Genomic DNA, 23,627 nt, shown 5'->3' with positions numbered 1-23,627 from the left:
CTGCAGTGTGGTACAGTTGGCAGATTACTTATCATGGAGTCAGAAGATCGGGGTTCTTTCTCTGATGCTGCCACTGGCCTGCTGTGTGACCTTAGTTAAGTTATTACACCTCTCTGTGCCCCAGTTTCACCATTTGTAAAATACTTGCCTTCTTATGTAAATCACTTTGAGACATCAAGAGGAAAAGTGCTATATAGTCCTGATCCAGCAAAGCACTCAAACACATTCTGAACTTTAAGCATGTGTTTAGTTGCACTGACTTCAAGTCATGTGCTTAAATACTTTGCTTGACTGAGGCCTATAAGAGCTAAGTATTATCACCATGATATGGCTGTACTGCCTATAAATGAGGCTGTGTTGAAAAGGTAGGAAATCAGATGTTCTGTGGGATGGAACTCAAGGACATTTACTTGTATATAATTTTTTAAAGTGTAGAATCATTACATTTAGGGTTGCCAACTTTCTAATCACACAAAACCAAACGCCGTCAACCTGCCCCTTCTCTAAGGCCCCAACCCAACATCGCCCCTTGTCCGAGTTTCCGCCTACCTCTCACTCCATCCCCCCTCTCTCTGTCGCTCGCTCTCCCCCATCGTCACTCACTCACTCATTTTCACCAGGCTGGGACAGGGGAGTGGGGTGCAGGAGGGGGTGAGGGCTTCAGCTGGGGGTGTGGGTTCTGGGATGGGGCCAGAAATAAGAGGTTCATGGTGTGGGAGGGGCTCCAGACTGGGAGGTGGAGGCAAGGGGTTCGGAGTAGAGAAGGGGGCTCCAGGCTCAGGCAGGGAGTTGGGGTGAGGGAAGGTGTACGGGCTCTGGGCTGGGGGTGCGGGTTCTGGGGTGGAGCCAGAAATGAGGGGTTCAGAGTGCGGAAGGGGGCTCAGGGCTGGGACAGGGGATTGGAGTGCAGGAGGGGGTGCGGGCTCTGGGCGGCGCTTACCTCAGGGGGCTTCCCAGAAACAGCGACATGTCCCTCGGCTCCTAGGAGTAGGGGTGGCTAGGTAGCTTTGCGCGATGCGCACTGCCTGCACCCGCAGGTGTTGCCATCGCAGCTCCCATTGGCTGCGGTTCCCAGGGTGGGGGCAGCACACGGAGCCCCCTGGTCACACCTACGCCTCGGAGCCAGAATGACATGTCGCTGCTTCTGGGAGCCACGTAGAGCCAGGTAAGGAGCCTGCCAACTTCAGCAACCAGACTTTTAAAGGCCCAGTCAGCTGTGCTGACCAGAGCCGCCAGGGTCCCTTTTTGACCGGACGTTCCGGTCGAAAACCAGACACCTGGCAACAATTACAGTGTAATTCCTTATAAAGCAAAACAACATGTACCCACGTGCTTTGCACTTCCATTCTGGATAAATCAATGCTTTCAGTTTTGATAGCTATCAGTTCATTTAAATTCATAAGTACAAAAATGCTCTATAAAAAGCAGTAAGAAAAAAGGGACTAAAGGTAGGACGTGAAATAACCATCAGAGCTGAGTACTTTAAATACACTGGCTTTTTGTTCACTGGTTTTCATTTGTTGTCAGTTATTACAATAACAGCTTGCTGCTGTTGAGAAAATCTGGGTAGGATGACATTTTTTCTCATTGGCACATAGAGCTGTGATAAATCTGACAGAGTTAAGTACGCTCAATGTGCCTATTTGCGTGTCTTGGGGGATTCTGTGAACATACATCCTATCGAATTGGACAGTTTATTTTTTGAACTTTCCACACATCCTAACATTTTTGAAGTGAGTTTTAAAGTGTATGTTATGTTCCCAGATTGGAACTGAAGCAAAACTCAAATGGTTGAAATTACCTTATATGATTTTAGTTTTCCTGACTGGCTGAGCCTACCCCATATTCTTTAGATGGGTCACCAGATTCCTTTTAGCTCAATTTCATAGGGAGTGGCTGCATTTTGTGAGAAAAATCTAGGCCTGGATTTTCAGAGGGCTGAACATCTGAACACCAACATCTCCCATCTCGAACTCTGGAAGAGGCTGTAAACCCACATTTCATTAGGCCCCCAAATTGAATAGCGTTGTAACCTGGTACATGGAGTTGAAGAGCCACTTAGATTTGGCCCATCCACCCCTCCATAAATGGAAGCAGAGGGGCAGACGGGCCAAACCTGAGTACCTAGTTGCAACACCTGGAGTGGGGAACCAGGCCCAGCCCCATGGGACAGGAGCCGTTGCTATGGAGTGACCACAGGGTGGGCCTGTTCTCCAACTTCCTCTCCCCAAGCCTAACCTTTCAGTACCCAACTATATGCTTGTGTATGTTGATGTCATGAAAACTACATTTGGTGACTTTTCCATGACTTATTACTTTTCCCATAGTTCTGAAATGAAATTTACTAGACATTTCCATGTCAGAATTATAGTCTTAATTATAACCCAATTGGAAGCTTTCACTTTATACCCCCACTTCTCTTATCTACTCACAGGTTAAATGCTATATTTGGCTGAAGCTGATAACTGAAGGCACGGTCATGTATATTGCAGTGGTTCAGTTTATATTCATGTTTAGGTCAAAAAGAATTCACAAGGAGCATTTCTAATAATCTAAAATTAGCTACTTGTCATTTTCTTACAGTCAGTTGCTCCACTGAAGCCAGCCTGATGGTTAGATAACAGTATGTTCCATTATTTGACTCAGCTAAGAAGCTGCATGTATGATATATTGCACATATTACTTCCCTCACACACTAATTCAACAGCTTTGAATGTAATTCAAAAGTTAAGGTAGCCCACAATGTATATATGTGAGAAAAAGAGACAGCAAATCTCTATAATTCACTGTGTCAACATTTCAAACTTAGATGCCTAAAGTTAGGCAGTTAGGATGGGATTTTCAAAAGCACCTAAATTTAGGAACATAAGTTCCCTGGTGTTTTTGAAAATCTCACCCTTAAATCCATATTTAGACATCTATGTGACTTGATATTCTAAAGAGCTGAGCACCTGCAAACTCCCACTGACGTCAGTGACAGCTGAAAATGTGGGGGCAGCTTTAAAAATCACTTCAGTGGCACTGGCACTGCTCATGTGAGTAAAGCTATATGTGTATTTAAGTGATTGCAGGATCAGGGGCTTATTTAGATTCCTAAATATGGATTCAGATACTTAAATTATAGAAACTCAAATTTGTAATTGTGGGCTTATGTATTTATCATAAGGGAAATTGAATTGTGTTGTAATAGTACTCTCCTAGTACATTTTCTTCATGAATAATTTTATTCAAAATATCTAAAGGTTTAAATGAAATTTCTTCAAAGAAATATTTTTATTAGGGAATATAATAAAATCTTACAGGTCTTTCATCTATTACAATAAATGTTGACAATCTTATTTACATTAGGTCTTATGGTCTCATTTTTTGCTCTGATATTCACGAAGAATTTAAATCTTAATTTCAGAAGACATTTACAGCAGTGTAAGTTACTTTCACTCTAAACACCTCTCTCTCCGTCACATTTCAGAGTTCAAACCAATAACTGCGGCAAAGCAAAATGAAGGGAAATAAAACATCCACATTCGCTCTACATCAATATCTACCCTATTATCTATGCAGCCAACTATTTTCTATTTATCCTTTTTGCATCCCAAACCGAGCACTGTCTGTTTATCTACTTCATATTAATGAATTATAAATATACTTGATAATTAAAAGCTGTTATTTACAGTCTTCGCTACGCAAGTGCACAATAAATGTGTGATACAAAGCTGTTGCTCTGTGTTACAGGCAAAGTACAGAGCTCTCTTGGTCTTTTGGCATCATTTCAAAAAATCTTGGTAGAAGAACTTAACAGCTCCACTCTTAAGACATGGCATCATCATATTAACCCCAGAGATATTGTTTAACTGCTTTTAATTTCAAATCACTTAAACAAGCAATAGAAATCACCTACTTTTAGGGTCTGATTCAACAATCACTTGTAATCCAGCCTGTGCTTCCTATCTTGACTTTAATGAGACTATTTATAGCAGTAAACGGTGGGATCAGTAGTATTTATAGGTTATGGCACCTATTTAAGATCAGATATTGTCATTCTTATGCATGCTTAGTAGCACCTTACTCTGTAAGTAGATCCCAGGGGCAAGCTGAGTAGCTCATTATGCTGGACATAGCCTCACTGACATCAGTGGGATGACCCACAGGGTAAGATTGTATTCAGCACCACAGGGTAAGATAGTACTCAGTAAGGGTGGCAGAATATGGGCTTTAGCTAAGGCCTGATCCGGTATTCCCTAGTTAGGAACAACTCCTGCTGACTTCAATGATGTTATTCAGGATTTACATCAACACAACCAAGTGTCCATAGCCTCTGTTTGCCAGAAGCTGGGAATGGGTTGCAGAGATGGATCACTTAATGATTACCTGTTCTGTTCACTCCCTCTGAATGAATGTTGGCCACAGAATACTAGGCTAGATGGACCATTGGTCTGACCCAGTATTGCTGTTCTTACGTTCTTATGCAAAATTTGGCCCATTAGTTTGATAATACCACAAACACTACTCTTAAACTGGGACATAACTCATAAGTAAATGCATTCTAACATAAAGCTGAACTAGGACAGAAACATCCATAACAGAATCAAGCAGCACTATGGCACTCGCACTGCACTGGATCACTGCCACATCTAAGGTGTGATGGTGAAGCAGCAGCATCTCCTCATGCCTTTAATGATCCATGAAATGGCATTAATCTAGAACAGCACTCATACCGGTATGTTTCTTGTAAAAATTAAACATCTCTGGTGTATCGGTGTTCCCCCATTTTGTTTATTTTTAGAATCTGTGACACGGTCGGGTCAGATGGCTATAGGAGAGTAATAGAAGGCCAGATATATTAGCCCCAGGCTAAGTAGTTCTCTTTTCCCTGGGTAAGATAACAGGGAAGGCTTCAGAACAATCAGGAACCTTCGGGACACAATTAAGGCAGGTTAATCAGGGCATTTGGGTTTTAAAAAGGAGCTCACTTCAGTTTGTGGTGTGCGTGTGAGGAGCTGGGAGCAAGAGGCACTAGGAGCTGAGAGTGAGAATGCGGATTGTCGGAGGACTGAGGAGTACAAGCATTATCAGACACCAGGAGGAAGGTCCTATGGTGAGGATAAAGAAGGTGTTGGGAGGAGGCCATGGGGAAATAGCCCAGGGAATTGTAGCTCTCGCTTCCAGGAGGCACTCTAGACAGCTGTATTCCACAGGGCCCTGGGCTGGAACCTGGAGTAGAGGGCGGGCCCAGGTTCCCCCCAAATCCTCCCAACTCCTGGTCAGACACAGGAGGAGTCCACCTGGACTGTGGGTTCACAAAAACGGCCAAACTGAGGGCTGCCGTGAAGCTCCAAGGTGAGCAAATCCACCAATAAACGCAAGACCCATCAAGGTATAGGAGGAACTTTGTCACAAATCTTAAAGGAGCTTGTCAGCTTCTCTAAAAGTCAACATTTTTTTAATTATAGAAACTATGTATTTTTCATAATGTAACAGATCCTGAGATCCTCCCTGAGCCCTTACCTCAAGTAAAACTCCCACTGACCGTCTCCTGATGTTGAGGCATTTTCTATTATTCTTAATACTACTATGTTTTAGATTTTTCACTCTCATTACCTGATTTAACAATCACACAAATTATCTTTTCCCAAATGTCTTCTTCCCCCTTTCTCCTCAGGATTTTCCTTCTGGTCATGGCTTGTCTATTTAAATAAGACTATCTTAGCCACAAATTCAAACTAAAATATTCTCCATTAACAGTACCCTTTTCCCTTGTAGAGAAAGTCCTTCACGGTTGCATTTAAGTTTGTCTCAGTCATTAATGTGCCATGAAAAATGTTTCATTTGTTTTATTTAGGGTCGTTTCAGATGAAATTCAAATTCAGTTTAGTTATTAATCATAGGATCCTAAGACTGACTCCTCCTCCTTTGTGTTCTAAGATGAGGAGTGGGAGCTAGGGATATATGGCTCCCATCTCCCTCCCGGCAGTTGTACCTTCTTGCCCAGTCCTTCTCCACTTTTCCCTCTTTTGGAGAGGTCCTCCCCTGCTGTTCCTGCCACCCAGGAGCACCAAAGTAACATCATACCTTCAAGAAGCCAATGGGTTCACGTTATTGACACTGCTAATGTTACCAGATCCTTGCTGGTTCTACCTTACTCCATGCCAGTCCTGCCTCCTCTCTATGGATTCTGTAGGAGTAAGCAGGGAGGAACCAGACATCAGAGGAAACTGGTCATGCTGGGAGAGTGATCTGAGATGGAGAGAAGGTCCCCAGCAAGGAAAGTGTAGGGCCAGCTATGATTCACTGTAAGCAAGAGACCTGATCCAAGCATGCTCCCAACCCTTCTGTAAACAGCTCCTCTTTAGACCTAGTAGCCCTGTTCTTTCCCCCACAGGATCCTGGACACTCTTTGAGGAATATAACATACTGGGGTTAGTCAATGCTCCAAATATTCATGTAAGATATCTAAGAGAATGAGAGTAGAAAGAAGGAAAGGGCAGTGTCCCAGCACCATCACTGGTACGTTTTTTTTGGTGGGTTTTTTTTTGGTTTTTGGTTTGTTTGTTTTTAAATGAAAAACTGTTAGAGAGATCTCTGCACAAAATACAGTATACCTCAACACCACATATTGCAGCTATGGGACGAATTGTGTTCTCCATCACATGATTATAAATCCTGAATAACCCCCAGGAAGTCAATGGAACTACTTTGGACTAAAGCAAGAGCAAAACTGAGCCCAGGTTTTTGTCTAAGAAATTTCCATTTGGTTTTGTTCTCTCACATACTGTGCACTGAAAATGTAAAATGAAGAATATTATCACAGAATTATTATTTCTATCATAAATTTTATAAATTACCTATATGAATAGCTGTGAGCCAAAGTCCTTCAGGGACTGTTATAAATCCACAAGCTCTCCCTGAGTGCTAGATTTAGTATTTGGATCTTTGAATTAGCTGAAAGAAATGTAAAAACTCCTTCAGAAAGACAGTTCCCTCTTGGCCACACATCTACACAAGCTTTTTGCAACAATAATTCCAACCTGAACTTGACAATAACTTGCATCTAACCATTTCCCTCCACCTTCTGGGTGGTATTAGGGATTTCCTCCCAAACACCTATGGATGGAAGACCCATCATGCTCTAAAATTTTCATCCTTCACGGCATCTCCTATATATTTAGATTAGTCCAAGATAATGCAAAAATTAAGGATTCACAAGAATTTTTAAGATATTCAAACATTTTGGATTCCCAACTACTTTCTTAATTTATCCTGTAGCTTACCCATAGACAACCCTTTCCTAAAATGCTGGAGGGAACTCTGGATAGCATTAAAATAATATTTGCCTCAGGGTGACCTGTCAGTTTGGTCTCTCGTACCCAAAGATGGCAGCCCTTGTACTCCCCTGAGTGTAAGATCTGCCGCAAATCAGTGCTGCTGGGGGTAAGTCGCATGTAGGGAGGGGATGGGGTTCATGGTCCTGTTCCCCTCCCACAATAAGCTCATTAAAACCAGTGGGGCTATTCTTGTGAGGAACTACTTACCAGTGTGACCAGGGAGGGGAGTTTCACTGCCTGATTTTTAAATATGGAGAGATATTAAAGTATATTTGTAATGTCTATCTACCTTCATTACAAAGGAGATTCAGTTATAGAAGATATATTCTTCACTCGATTGCATGTGTATCTCCCATTCACATTAATGAGAGTTAAGTATGTGCACCAAGAGTTGTAACCTATAGGATCAGCTATATATGGCTGATATGAAGGGGAAATGGCTGCTGCTTGAGCCAGCCACTGAATGCTGGTTGCCCTAAAGTCCTAGCACAAATATACCAATAGAATGGTATGCACACTTCCAAAAAAGTACCTTTTATACATCAATATGAATATATGACTTTAAATCACTTTGCTACCTTTTTCTCATAGAGGAAAATATTGCACCAGTTTGTGACAATTACACACATTTTTAAGGATACCATTGTCTGAGTTTACTGGCTGCAATAACTGGTGCAAACTTTTGAGAAGCATTTGTGGTTTACCACAAAAAGTAGATGCAAGTTAAACTTTTAAATTTTAATGAATTGTGAAAAACACTTTTGTGGCTGGGAAAAGGCCCATTGGATCTTACTGAAGTAGGTACAAACCACTCGCTTATCACAGTCAATAACTTCTAACAGTTCTTAGAGACTACTTTGACAGAAAGGACTGGGAAAGGACAGAAAGGAGGGCAGTGCATCATCTTAATACATAGCTTAATAAAACAACATTCTAATAGCTGATCCTATAGTTACAACTCTTGGTGCACATACTTAACTCTCATTAATGTGAATGGGAGTTACACATGCAATGGAGTGAAGAATATATCTTCTATCACTGAATCTCCTTTGTAATCAAGGTAGATAGATGTTACAATATATACTTTAATATCTCTCCGTATTTAAAAATCAGGCAGTGAAACCCCCCTCCCTGGTCACACTGGTAAGTAGTTCCTCACATGAGTAGCCCCACTGGTTTTAATGAGCTTATTTGTGAGTCTAAAAGCTGACTAGTGTAAGAAGTTGACAGCTAAGCTCAAAGTGATGATGCCAAAGCCCAGTGGGAGCCAGACAATATGGTCATTATCAGATGCTCCTGTTGACCATAGAATGTAGGGGAAAGCTGCACCTTTTCACATGCATAGTGTCGTGACTGACCTTATTTTAATCTCAGGTTGTGCATGCATATAGAGCATTATAATTATTACCCTGTTATTGTGAATGCTCAGCTGACTTTCCACTGGCTTCCCATTTAGCATAGTATGTGAAAGGCTGGCAAAGGAAATGTGATTAAGATCTGAAGCTCTGCTTGCCAGTAGAACTAAAGTGCAGAAGATTCCTATCATAAACAGTAACTGAAAGAATGATGAGCACTCAAGGCTTTCATCAGGAAATGAGAATGCAGGACTCCTTCCAGATCTGTCAGAATCCCAAAGAAGAATGGAGGAGAGAAATCCAATCCATCTGTATAGATTGTCTTTTGTGGTATAACCACCATCCGCACCTTTACAAATATTAAAATACTGATCAAGGAGGAGTCAATGGCAGACTGGCTGAGATGGGAGGGAGTTGAGACATTAGATGACAGTCAGAGATGCTGAAGGACAGGAAGCATGAACAGGCAAATTTTCTCTGAGCTTTTGCAAAGACCCCAGTTCTTTCTGATGCATATCAGGGAAACAAATTATTTACCCTCTGTTCCCCTCTGCCTACCAGTTCCTTAAAGGGCTAATGCCATCATGGTGGTAGGTATATAGACTCAATTTATCTGTTCTACAGCTCCTCTGTGCTAAAGCCTAATAAAAAATGTCATTCTACAAAATGTTTTTACAGTATGGCATAACGATAACAGAACTGTCTGTTCCCACGTGTGTATTTGTGTGTGGCGGGGAGGGGATTCCTCCCTTGACCAACTCTAGGTGTCTGCCATTTTGCCACCTTCCAGCACCTCTCAAGTACTTATTATGGAGATCATGAAGGATCTTTTCTGCTGCATCCATTGGCAGCCAGGGCCCAAAATAAATGATGAGGTTGCTGCTTTCAAATTCTCTCTACTATACATGCACAATCGTTGGCAGGTTGATCAAGTGAAAAATGGACACTCTGATCAGGGATGCCACTGGGGAGCATTTTGATGGGGGACAGGGGAGGTCGGTGGGGAAATGCGAAGTAAAGAAGGCACTGCCATTCCCTCTCACAGCCTGTCCCCATTTCAGAATTAAAAGCTAGGGCCCTTTACAGCAAAGGGAAGAGTGGGAGAAAACATTATTTATTACTCTGTAACCCCTTCACCGTTCTTGCCAATTCCCAAGTTCTCCTTCTGTAGTCTACCTCTGATCCTACCACCCCTTGGACATACACATCTGTTAACTGATAGCCTCACTGGCCAGCTCACTTCATTCCCCTCTGCACTCAACCTGCCAACCCAGCCCATCCACACGTCCAGTTCTGAACCTCCCAATCCCCTCAGCTCCCTCCGGCCCAGCACACTCACCAGCACAGAAATACCTGGCCACACATCACCCTTTGGACTGGTGACCTCTTCCCCTTCCACCCTTCCTTCTTAGTCTTTTCAAACATCAGAATTCTCCCCCACCCAACATCCCAGGACTCAGAACACTCCTCCCCTCTCCCCTGCCCCTCCACAAAACCCATCCCCAGTTTCAAAACTCCTTCCCTACCCATGTGACACCCACCAAACTCAGACGCTCATCTCCCCAGCTCAGAACCCCCGCTCTTGTTGATGGGTCTGAAAATTCAAGAGCAGAGGCAGCAAGGAGTATGTGCATATCATCTCAAATCGCTCCAAAGTCTGTATCACCACATTGTGCCTCCTCTGTTCTTCTGCCTGGACTTTATATGCTACAGGACCAGAAGTCCATTAGTAGGAACAGATATATGTGCAATCTCCAGGGACCAGAGAAGTTCCACCCTCACCAGGAGCCACTCTGTGCAACACGTGGTAACACATCCTGCAGTACAGTCCATACTATGCAGGTGACACTATTGATGGGGCTTAGACTCATTAGACCCTAATGACCAGCCAGGCCTAACTGTAACAGGGTCTTTAAAGAACTGAAGACAAGTATTTGCCACAACATGTGCTTTGGAGTCCAGATTTCAAGGCAGAATTCCTAGCAGAGCTGAATGAATTGTTCCTTGTAACTACATTATTTCATTAATTTAGCTTATTTCTTCTGTTCATGGGTAATTCATGATAACAAATCATGATATTTACAGATGTGCTAATAATAATTATTTAATGAATAATTTATGCAAACAATTTAGCCCTGGATTTCAGTTCCCTGATTTAATGACCTAATCTATATAAGCAGGAAAGGTCAGTCCCTCTTTCTACGTACAAAACTGTTTGCTATTCAGAATAGTTCAACAAATCTTTGAAGATGGCTACGGGGTTACTTCTAGTGTTCGATTATTCATGCTTTTGCTTTCTGCAAATACTCTTGTGTATAAAATCTCATTCATCACAAAGTTTGAGGGCAGGCTGTCATCTTGTCTGACACACCAGGGATTAAACAAGGGACTCCACAACTAAATGCATAAGTCTTCACATCTAAAGCTGAACACCCTAGCTCTATAGCTGAGAGCTGTAACAGATTCATATCAGACAAAGAGGGGGACGAGTAACACACACTGACCAGTGGGTTACATTTGCAAATAAGTGAGGAAAAGGGGTTGTGAATACTAGTGATGTGATCAGTTTGCTTAATTTGCAAGAGTATTCATCCATATCCTTCAGATGCATTCATGCAGCTCTTGTTCCCAGGGTTCCTAGTTTGGAAATCTGTGCTGTAGGTTTAGGAGATGTTCCTGTTTTAGGAAGAAAAAAAATCAATGCTCTGGGCCAACTGGAAGTTTATCTCAAGGGAACATTTTTATTCCACCATAAGGCAAAAATGTCTTGCCACTAAATAAGTCTTAGCCTCCAATATTGACTCTGGACAGGGAATTCATACAGACAACCAACCACCTATAGATCTTTTAGGGTCCAGAATGTATTGACCACAACAGCTGGATTAAGGTTGTGCTGACACCTACAATTCTCTAAATATAAGACCCATAATAAACCTGGTAGGCAGAATGACATTTTAGTTGATTTCCTATTGTGCATGTCCATTATGTCCAGTGCAAGGGGAGAAATGGTGGACGGTGCGTCAAAATGACATGTGGATGATGACATGATAACTTCCCCAGGAATATGACAGATTCTCCATTATCTGAAGTCTTTAAATCAAGCTCAGATTTATTTCTAAAAGATGGGCTACAGCTCAAACAGAAGTTATGGGCCTGATGCAGAAATTACTGGGTGAGGTTCTTTGACTTCTCTTATGCAGAAGTCGGACAAGATAATCATAATGATTCATTTTAATCTTAAAATCTAGGAATCTATGAAAAGCATAATTTGGGGGTGGATGGCTATTTCCCCCCACCATTTATTTTATTGCCCTTCTTTGTTTGAAGTGTTGCTGATAGCAGAACATGGTCAGAAGCTATTGGTGCATATCCCATACTGGCTTTGAACCAGCTCTGCCTCCACCAGACACTTTATTTCTATAAGAGCTCACATCATAGACATTTACATAAGAATATATTTCTTTTTAAAGGATAATTCTTACCTTGTTGCTTTAATTTCCCAGGACAGAGAACAGCAAGGATACTGACAGCAGCCAAAATAATTGAAGAAATCATGATCTAAGCGACTCTCAACTGAGGCCACAACAGATTTCTACACTGTTGCATGGACCTGAGCTAGGCAGACTTATCTTTAATCAGGTGCACCACCAATCTGAAATGGACAGCAGCCACGACTGACTTCTTTTTAGGCACTTGGGGAAAAACATGATTTTGAAAAACACCTGAGTTAGTCAAGAGAACAAGTCCCTTGACTTTCATTGGGATTTGTGCTCCTAAATTCCACCCTTAAATGTTTACTTTGGAGTTTAAATAAGTTGTGGTGATCAAGACTTGAGTTCACTGCTAGCAAAAGATTCCTAAACATTCCAGGCCAAAGGGGCCTCGGGGAAATCACTAATGACAGGCTTAAGGTGAAAATCCATTGATTCATTCATAAAAACTAAGGGAGGATCTGAAGATCTCCAAGCTCTGGCTCCTAATCCGCCATCAACTTCTTAGGGGAGGGCTGTGTAGACCAATGTACATTTTGAATATAATTTTTGTATGCTATGGATATTTATGTATGCTTTTTACATGATTGTATCTGTGTTTAAATAACTGACATTTTTGCTTATACTGTATATTGTTCCCCAGTCAGGGAATTCAGCATAGTCCAGACTCATACGTCACATTAACTAGCAGTATGATGAATGCCGGCACTGTCGATAAAGAGTGTTAAAGATGAATAATAAACTGTTGGGGACAAATAATAATTTACATTTTATAGCCCCTTTGACTTAGGACAGCCTTTTCCCCAGGATATGTATTACATGAAACATTTCACCCACTGAGGAAACACAAATAATAATAATACTACAAACATACATACCTTGCCTCTTATCCCAAAACCTCAAAAGTAGGTATTATTATCCCCATGTAAAAGATGTGGAAACTAAGGCAAAGGCATATTAATTGTCTTGCCCAAAGGCAGAATGCTCTTCAACGATTTAACCAAGCTGCTTCCCTGCCTCCCTAAAACACCTATTCTACAGCCATTCATTGGATAATCATAAACTGAGTTTACAACTAAGTTCAAACTCGAAGAGCATGAAAGATTACTGTGGAAACACTGATATCAGTGGGAAGACTGCAAACAGAGCAGGCACTGAATCTATCCCAGGGAAGGTCTGCAATGGTTCTGAATAGCTAAAAGCTGATATATTTAATGTCAGTCTTCACAATGCGTTCAAATCCCCTTTCTGCCAGAGCATCCAATAAATGAGCTTGTGTGGGTTTTCTTTTTCAAGTGCTTTTTATTTCTGTTGTGCTATATTTGTATTTATAGAAAATATCTGCAGTCATGCTCATGATGTCCATGACTTTAGAATACAGAAAGGTACTGCACCAGACTGCGTTTTTCAGGAGCAATGATTGAATATGAATACAGGGGTAAAATGGACTATGGAACTCAAGAAAACAATGATCCATATTACACATTTTTAAAAGTAGACAATTAAACACTTAATCAAAACAGAGAGAACCTGTTTACATTGTATAAAATCTGATTCATATTATTGCTTAATAATAATGTGCTCAATTCTGCAATCTTTACTTAAGTAAAACTCCAATTTAAGTCAAGGGGAGTTTTGCCAGGATAAGCACTATAGGAAGAGGGGCAATATTTTGTATTGGAATTTGTTAATATTAGTGTAGCTAGCCAAGAAACAGCAATAGTAGCAGCTTACAAATAGGCCATGATATAGTCCCTGGTGAGGTCAACATAAAACTTATCCACAATCAGCACTTCTAAGAGAAACTAGTAAGAGGGGAGAAAGGTTGGGTCTCTATTCTGTATAGCCAAGATAAAGATGAAACTCAATTGCCACCTTAGATTCCCCCGTCTTCTATTTTTTTTAAAAAAACCCAGCAGTTATGTGAGCAAGTCACACAGACTGAACTTCTTCCCCTGGAGCCTCTCCATTCAGGGAGAATATGAAAGAAACAAAGTTCATGCAGGGAAGTAACACTATTAAGATGCTGCAGTTAACCTACAGAGAGCCAAAGACTTTTCATAAAGACCAGATTTTCCAAAGCACTCAGCACCTAGCAGCTCTCACTGAGAGCTATAGGAGCTGCTGAATACTAAGCACTTTGGAAAATGTGGTCTCTATTTAGATCATTAAACAGAAGATATGCTCTCTGTGAAATCTGGCATCTTATTAAGGTGACTAACAATGGAAGCCGTTGGTACTCAACATTTTAGAGAACCCAGAACATAAAATACTTGTTTATTCATCATACCAATAATTATTAATCTTTAAAGGCCACTCGAAAGATCTTATGATTTCAAAATGTAAGACTACATAAAGACACAAACATTTTTGGCAAAACAGAGATATGGCTAGTGGAACTGCTGAAAATAAAACACCCTGAAATTAACCAAAAATTGCACCTTCTGGACCAGATATTGATCTCAATTACACTGGCATATATCAAGAGTAATTCCATTGAGTTCAGTAGAATTACTCGATTTACAATGGGTGTAAATGAAATAAGAATATATCCCTCTATCTTCACACATTAATACAGATAACTGATGTACGGTTTTGCCTGTATAAGTAGTACAAGGTACTAGACATGCTAACAGAGAGCGTGATATTGTGCAGTACTAGTCCAAAATTTTAGCCCTAGGCCAACAACACACTCAAGACTGGAAATCTACAGCACAGCTCAAATCTGCTTCTTAATTACACTGGTGCAATCTCTTTGACTTCATCAGGCTTGCTCTGATATGCCATCACTTGAAATCAATGATAAAACTCCCATTAACATCAAGCAAGAACAAGACCCAAACGAGAGACTATTTGGCCCAACCTTTATAAATAATAAATATAACAGGTGAATGTAAATGATGATGCTATTGCTGAAAGAATAGTGTAAACAACTATTAAAGAGTACACTCCAAACCTACTACACACCAAAGCTGCTCCATTTCATCCATTGGTGCAAGAATGGTTAAAAAGCCTCACATTGATTAGAAAGGTGATGCAGCAATTTGCTAAATATGCTGCAGTTAAATGCTTAAGCTCTTTCAGCACACATTCTCCCAGTGTGCAATTTGCGGCTTCCGTATTATCAAATAGAAGTAAATTCTGGAAATCCAGACAAGTTCACCGGCTTCAAATCGGGAGCAGCACAATTCACCCAGAATGACCCCAAATTTTTCAGAAATAGAAGCAGACTGCTTCCCCCTTTCAGGAACAATCTCAAAACAATCATGATCTAAAACTGAAGTGCACGAGCTATTGTGACTGGTCTACATCTAAAATTTAGATTGACATAGCTACATCACTCAGCAGCATGAAAAAATAACACCCCGGGGCACCATAGTTAAGCCGACCTAATATCCAATGCAGATGCAGCTGGGTCAACGAAAGAGTTCTTCTGTCAACCTAGCTACTGCTGCTTGGTTACGTGGATTTACCTACATTGATGGACAAACCCCTTTTGTCGATGCAGGAAGCTGAAGTACCCATTGTGTAGATGTGCCCTGAGATTGCTGAAGTGAATCAGTTTAATTTACTTGTTAAACTGCTTCATTCTGAGCAAGAGGGACTGCATTGCACTGGCATCTGCAGAAGAAATAGAAAAACTGAATCTTTCCTACTAATCCTACCAAAAGGAAGATGAAACGATTTTTGGATCCTATAACAATGCTCCTGAGGTTATACTTTTAGTCAATCCAATAAAATGAAGAATGTTATGATGAATGCCTTATTTCATGCCAGCGGAGACTTTTTTTTTGAATTCTCACTGAGGAAATTTGATTATGTTTTAGTGAAAGCCAGATAATTTATTTTCCTGACAATAACCTTGAAAACTAAATCCTTATTTTAAAAGTGGAACGACTGAAGGTGGATTTGTTGTCTGCAGAAGAATTGTTTCACAGAGAGCATGCAAACAAACACTTAAGCTAAGACATTTGCTCTATGAGGAATTTGTTCTCCGCATGTGTGTACATAACTCCTCTTAAAGTTAATAGCAGCTATATTCTTTGAATCTACCAGCAAGCAATAGTTAAAGAAATCATGCAAGAGATCAGTTTATGTAATAAGGGTTTAACTTTCAATAAAGTTCATTTACTAAAAAAAAAAAAATCATTTTGGAATGGGATTTTGTAATAGATCTAATCCTTCTGAAACGGGAGTTTAACAACAAATTTAGTCTTCTATGCATCTGACACAAATATTTACCCCTGCAGTTTAAACTTGTGTATACTGTACTAATATTCAGTACACCCCAGATCTTAGCCATTGGGAATATTGTACTATTCTTGAGGGCAAAATAAGTAATTTGCCAGTCAGTCCCACACAGCCTTGATCCCTAATTAAAGAACACTACTATGTTTTTAAACAAAGTTGATGGTTGATTGTTGATGGTTGATTGATGGTTACACTTCTAGTGCTGAACTGAGGTGTACTTGTTTAAACTGAGTTAATAAGCAAATTTAATGAAAATCCCATTGCTAGGCAGCTTGGCAAATGAAAGCTGATACTACCTAAAGGTTCTTTGGTGGCTTATGTGAAATAAGTTAAATTGATAGATATCCACAATTTAAAACCAGCATTATAGTTAAATCCAATTGGTAATCCTTTTGGAAGTGTTAGCAGAAAGGCCTGTAATGGAAAGGGCATAGACACCACACTACCCTCCCACCTCCAACTGCTCCAAGGTCAGGGTAATGCACATTCATAGACCAGTGTGAGCAGAGAAGCATGCAATCTGCCTATCTGTTCTGTATGGGGCCTGATCCTGCACTCTGAAGTCAATGGTAAGCTTCTGTTCATCTCAGTGAGACAGGATCAGATCCTCTCTGTTTCTAGGGCCATTAATTCTGCATTAGTCAGCAGCACTACATTCTAAAACAGAACCAGCGAAAATTAAAACTCCTGGAGAAACAGGAAATTTAGTCCAACCTATGGAATTTTCTTACAGAAAATAAGCTCCTGTTTTTTCCTTACCGGGTAATACTCAATAAACAAAAAGTTATATCCTTTGCTGGATATTGTCTGTTTGAGATTAAAGTCGTGGTTAAGAGCAGAATAATGTGGGGTCTGGTAGAAGAGTGGCCAATTTGGCAAATATGCTACTTATCACTAATGTATTGATCTGGCTAAGAGTGCATGTGAAGGAAACCTGCAGCTCTCAGAAAAGACTTTACTTTTGGAAAAATGTTGTCCATACTTTTTCAATATTACTTTTTTCTGATTCAGCATTGTCCTCCACTAGCATTGCAAGACTGGCTATTCATTAAAAGGTTTTAATATTGCAGCTGAAGAATATCCATACCCACAGCACAAGACATGGATACTTCTGGTGGGCAAATTGCTTTTTGTAGCAATTATACAACTTCAGCTGTTTCTCTAAAGTATTCAAATGGCTTTAAAACATAGTCATATTATGTTGATAGAATTGTTGAAGTGCATTAGTGAAATATACAGGATTGCACGTAATGAAGGACGTCCTTTTACATTTAGCTAAAGAATAAATATGTACTATCCGCTCCAAAAATAAATTCATAACTCTTATATTTGAAACATAATTGAAGTTGGACCTTTAAACACAAGCAAAAGTGTCTGCATATATTGTGCAAACAAATGTATGGTATTAGTCAAATATTACAACTTTTTATGTTCATTATGTTCTGATGAGTCAAAATCTTGTAAGATCCAGGTTTTGCAATAATTTCAGTTCCCTCTGTCAGTAAAAGAGATTCTCTGAATAATGCATGTAATATAAAGGATTTAAATAAGACACCAGCACTGGAGGTAAACCCAAGCTGGTGCAAATCAGGTCAATTTTATTTGAACTACAATAAAATCTGTCTGCTAAAATGACCAGTTTCTTAAGAATGCGTGATTTATAAGAAAAAATGTGATGGTTCTGGGGCTGTTAAAAGCCAAAACAAAGACAGACAATCACAATGTATATAAAACTGAACACAGAGAAAGATTTCAATTCCAAAGTGTTCCTGGATAAACATCATGGTACATTAGAAGCAGACACTCAACTGTTTTAGTCTATTGGAAAAACAAACAAAATATTCACATGATTTAACATGATTCAACCAACATACAAGCCATAAACCTTTAATATGTCCTGTTTATTGTACTTAATACATGGAATGGGCCAAACACTGCAGTTTTACGAGTAACCTCTGCAGTGAAATAGAAATGAAAATAAAGCTAACTGGTCACGTCTTAGATCTTTACGCTTGACCTCACATGAATATTCATTTCCGTCCAGTAGCTTTAAGGCTATTGTACTGTATCATTTTGAGGCATGTGTGCTCTAATTTAATTCTATACAATGATAAGAGCTAAAGCCAGTATTTCCACATTGGTTTAGTACAGAGGCATTATTTCATCTATCTATCTATCTATCTATCTGAATTGCCATGGATTGCCATGATATTACTTAATGCAGACTTTTTATCTTTAATTAGGTTAGACAATCTCACACATCTGTGCTTTGGAAGCCTCTGTCAACTCAACAAATTCAATCACATGGACGCCTGTGTCCTCCAGCTATCAAACAATTGATTTTTGCAGGATTCTGCTCATATTTAGCTTAAGGGACATGCGATATGTTCATTCGTCAGTCAGTTTGCCTGTACTTCATTGGGAGGGGCACTTTTAAACAAACATATTCCCCACTATTCAATTTTTTTTTGACAAAAGTAAATACAAGAAACACAATTAGACCTATTGGCATAGAGAACTGTAAAATATGACAAATATAATTACTAATGTTTGGATAAAAATACATATTGATTTAAGTGGGAGATTTGCCTGAATAAGGCCTGCAGAGTTGGGGCTACCAAATGCATGCAGACATATGTATAATTACATATACTTGTTTGTTTTTTCATTTCTGTATATTGTCCATATTTATCATCTATGAATCACTAAATTGCTTAGAACTGCAAGACTGTCTTCGCTACACATTTTGTTGTAATTTTGATCAGGGTATGAGTCACTCTTTGTATAAGTGACAGCAAATATAAAGGAACCATTTTTTCATCAGTTAAAATAATGCAAACTAAACATAACATAAGGGGAAGATGGTGGAAAGAGAGCTAAAGGAGCAACCGTGAATAGTTTAAATAAAGAGGAAGTTAGAGAACATACTTTTGGTATCTAAAATGTTGGTCTCTTATATGCAGAATTAGTGCAGTCATAGATACTGGTTTTAAAATGTATGCAAATCAGAGTTATTATTAAACCCAGTATTGTTCTACATAATATTGTGTGCAATAGTTTTGGGCTTAAAGTTTAATAACAGCCATTAAAATCATTTGGAAGGACTGAAGTGAAGGCAGATTCACAGACAACTGGTTTTAGTTATAATTATTAAATTTAAGGTACAAATGCTTAGAAAAAACAAAAACTAAACAAAAAATATTTCAAAATCCACTGCATCAATTCTAAATCAATAATAAATGAGCAGTGCCGGCAAAAGGTCATATGCAATGCACTATTTCTCAGTGAAACACACCTGGGTGGATCTAATATTCTATCTACTTTTAAAAGCAGTTTTTAAAACTTCTTTCTCCTTTACTTAATTTGGAGTTGATTTTAGCATTAAACATACCTAATACCTTGCTTAATACAGAATTCATACTCGGGGGCATAAATCTTTTTTGTATATATGCATTGGTGCCATTTTGGCAACATAAAAGCTTTTCTTGTTAAATGAGGTGACACAGTCATCTGAAACTTGGAGTAGCAAAGGATTATAAAAATACATTTAACAGGCATCCCATAGGTTCTAAAATGTGAAATGTGCTGTACATACAATACACATATATTAAAAATATGAAAGAGATGGATGTGAGAACCCAGATAACTAAAGAAATATTGTATGTGTTTTAAAGGTACACTGAACAGGAAAACCTTCTCCAATCTGTTTCTATTTTGAATTCTCTCTTAGAAATGTTGCTCAGTGCTCTTAGTTCCTGGGACAATTCATTCTTGGGAAAACACTGAGAAAAAAACATGGAATTTGAATCCTGAAATGTGTATACAGAAGAAGCGGCAATTTTAGGGTATTTAGCTATGTACCACTAAATCATTTTGCCCTACACTGTAAAATGAATACCTCTTATGAAGTCCAACTTAGATGAACAGAAACACAAATGCTTCCCCACTCTCAGACATTAAGTAGCATTAAGCAGGTATTCTACCCAGTGTTGAAGGAATCCGAGGAATTCAGCTTTTAAAAAAAAAATTTAATTATTTTAAAAAAAAATATGTATCCCATATTGGTAAGAGCATCTCTTTTTAATGAGAAAGTGTGCACAGACTGTGGAAGGGAAGTAATTGTTCCAGTTGGGGTGGTTTGTGAAATCAAGTAGATCGGATGCTAACTTGATCTGGCACCAATGTGTGGCTGCATGGAGACATACCCACAGGATGTATGCATTAGGAGATAATAAGAGACATTTACAACCCAGAATATAAGAGCAGGGCAGGCTCAAGTGACATCACTAGATGAACTGCAGCCTCAACCTCCTCAAATATATTATCCTGCGCACCATTGCTTCACTGTCCCCTTTTAGCCATGAGAAGAGCACTTGTGATCACAAATATTATGGTGTCTTTTCAAATGCAGGCAAGATGGGCCATGCCTAACAGCATCGGAGACCTTCATAATTCACAATTTTTCTTTACAATGGCAAAATCCATCTCCATAGAAACCAGAAAGCAAGAAACTTACAGTAATAACACTAAAGTAAATGTCACATTCAGTTAGTCAGCACAAAGCAGGAGAGGGGATGTTGCTAAGGTTAGAAACTAAGGAGGATTTTCCCCTCCCCCCCCCCGCCTTTTTCTAACAGAGCAGCTGACTTGAAATAGATTGTTTTATACAAGGTAATTATGTGGTCTTTCACTGTAATTTACTCATAACTTGGCCAGATCAATGGCACGTTTACTTACAGGCATTTGTTACAGCAAAGCTGTTAGCTGTTTCAATGTTGTCTACGTGAGGAACCAAATTAAAAGGTGCTTCAGAGGCGTTGGGGCTGGTATTATGAAGAAAAATTGCCAATCGAAAAGCCGTATATTCCTGATCCGTGTTTCTGATGAAGAGACCCCCTACGAGCACAGCAAAGGAAGCAAGAGTCAATTATTCACAAGCCAGTCGCCGTCCTACGAAACCGGCCAACTACCTCTCCCAGAGCTACTCCCTAATACTGGCCCGGGCACGCCTCGGGCCACAGGAGCGAATCATATTCATGATCACAGCCACTACCTTCAATCACTGTCCCAAAGCGAGGTTCCGGCTCCAGCCCGGCCTTTCATATGTAAACAGCCAGATTTGTCACGAAGGCAGTGACCTTTGAACCCATTTAGCCTCCATCTCCAGGAGACTGAACGCGTTGCTCAATCCGCTCCTCAGCATCCTCCTTCGCCTGCAGTGGCGGGCCGACGCAGGAGAGCGAAGCCTCCTCGACTAGGAGCAGGGAGGCCCCGGACTGAACGGGCAGGTAACCAGCGCCGCTCCTCTGCAGCCCAGGTGCGGGCAGGGAGCCGCGCCGTTCGGAGCGCACGAGAAGCGGTGCCGGGATGGAGCTGCGCTGGAAGGAATTCGAATAACTGCGCCCGGTCAGAGGAGAAGGGCTGGGAAAATGAGCGAGCGGGCCGCCGAGTGGGGAGGGGGGACCCTGCAGCCGGGCGGGCGGGGGGGGGGGGGGGGGGGACGGCGCGCACACAACCCCAAATCCTAAACTTTCAAACTACGCAAAGGGAAAGGAAAACGCCAGCCGCATCTCGCTCCCCTTGGCAAAGAAGCGCCTGCACCGGCCAGGGCGTGGGAACCGGGCTTTCAAACAACTCGCCATCCGTGCAAGAAGCAGAAGGAATAGGGGTCGCAATTAAAGAGCGCGCGGGGTGGGGGGGGGGGATCTTCACAACTTATTCTAATACCGCACAACCCCCTCCCCGAGGATCACTGAGTTTAAATGCATTTTCCCAAAGAAAAGCAACCCCTCTCCTTACACCCTCACCCCGTACAAACACATACACGCACACATTCTTTCCGGGGAGGGGGGGGGGGTTAAAGGAAGGGGATAGAGGGAGAAATCTTGCAGCTTCATTCAGCCCCCGGTTTCTAACTCACTTTGGAAAGGATTGTAACACTTGACACATGCACCCAGCCCAATGCAGCGCTTACCTATTTGCACACTGCTAGGAAAAGCTCCCATTGCTAGTCCCCAAAAGCCAGAAAACAAGACGACAAGCTGTCTGCAAATAATCCTCATCTTCTCTTTTGCCTCTCTGTATCTCCTTCTCTCTCGCTAGATGCTGCTCAGAGAGGCATTGAGGACGAGGTGGCTACAAACCAAATTAAGAATAAAAATGAATTCAAAAAGGAGGGGGAGAAAAGAGAAGAGGATTTTCCCCCCTCCTTCCTTTTTTCTTTCTTTTTTTTTTTTCCTTTTAAATTTAGCAATCCATCCTGCTGAGCCGGATTTTTCCCGCAGTCTCCATAGCCCTGGGAGAGGTTTCTGTCCGGCTGCAAATGTTGCACATGCAAAAGATGGTGGAGAGTTTGGGGGTGGTGGGAGCGTCTAGTGGCTGCACTGAGAGATGAGACATGCGCTATCTCCCCCCTCCCCCTCCCATAAACACAAGCAGAGAGAGAGAGGCGCGCGCACGCACGCACACGGCTTCCTCGGTCTCTCTCCAGTGCACCCCACTCTCGAAACGAACCACACACAAATAAAGCGCAACCACAGGAGCCGAGGCTCCAGAGGACAGCAAGGGGGATGCGCCTTCTCTCTCCCACCAGCGTATACACACCCGGCTAGAGCAGCAGCAGCAACAACAGCAGCAATGAAGTTTGTCCCCAGGAGAACAGAGCCCTTCTTTTGCAGCCAAGTCCTGCGCTCAGGCACAGCCCTAGCAGCAAACGTGGGACTTTAGATACTGCAGCAACCCGGGGCGGAAGGGGGGAGTCCACTGAGCAAATTCTGCTGGAGTGGGTGCGAAAGGAGAGGGGATGAGAGACGACGGGGAGAGAAAGCTGAGGGGGTAACCAAGGTCACACTGCTGCTTCATTGCTCTCAGTAGCCCTTTCCTACACTCTCCTGGCCTGTGGGCAACAGAGAGTTTAGGGGGACAGGATGAGCAACTTACTCTGAAGGGGAGGGAGAGGGAAAGAGAAGGATGCTAATCTCATTAATAATAATTGATATTTAATAATGAATACAAGATCAGAGAATTACAGAAATGTAGGTCTGGAAGAGACCTGGAGCGGTCATCTAGTCCAGTCCCCTGTGCTCTGGCAGGACCAAGTAAACCTGGATTATCCCTGACAGGTGTTTGTTCAACCTGTTCTTAAAAACCTCCAGTAATGGGGATTCCAAAATCTCCCTTGGAAGCTTGTTCCTGACCTTAATTACCCT

General features: G+C 41.1%; 1 protein-coding gene across 9 annotated transcripts in view; it reads right to left on the bottom strand.

The window, feature by feature from the left end:
• The window catches only part of GRIA4 (glutamate ionotropic receptor AMPA type subunit 4), a 294,100-nt gene extending 271,249 nt beyond the window's left edge, over positions 1-22,851 (bottom strand). For 2 of the 9 annotated variants that reach the window (XM_043504201.1, XM_043504202.1), the window contains exons 1-2: positions 22,394-22,851; positions 21,157-21,315 (exon numbers count right to left, since the gene is read on the bottom strand). In XM_043504201.1, the coding sequence (XP_043360136.1) occupies positions 21,157-21,315; positions 22,394-22,481 (247 nt within the window). In that variant the 5' untranslated portion in view covers positions 22,482-22,851. The remainder of the gene's footprint in view (positions 1-21,156; positions 21,316-22,393) is intronic. The other 7 variants (XM_038408802.2, XM_038408791.2, XM_038408822.2 and 4 more) reach the window with 5 other exon arrangements.
• Positions 22,852-23,627: the final 776 nt, after the last annotated feature.

This window comes from Dermochelys coriacea, chromosome 1 (assembly GCF_009764565.3).
Source record: "Dermochelys coriacea isolate rDerCor1 chromosome 1, rDerCor1.pri.v4, whole genome shotgun sequence".
In the NCBI taxonomy this organism is placed as follows: Eukaryota; Metazoa; Chordata; order Testudines; family Dermochelyidae; genus Dermochelys; species Dermochelys coriacea.
The sequence above is the reverse complement of the archived record's forward strand: the minus strand, read 5'-3'. Positions and strand labels throughout refer to the sequence as shown.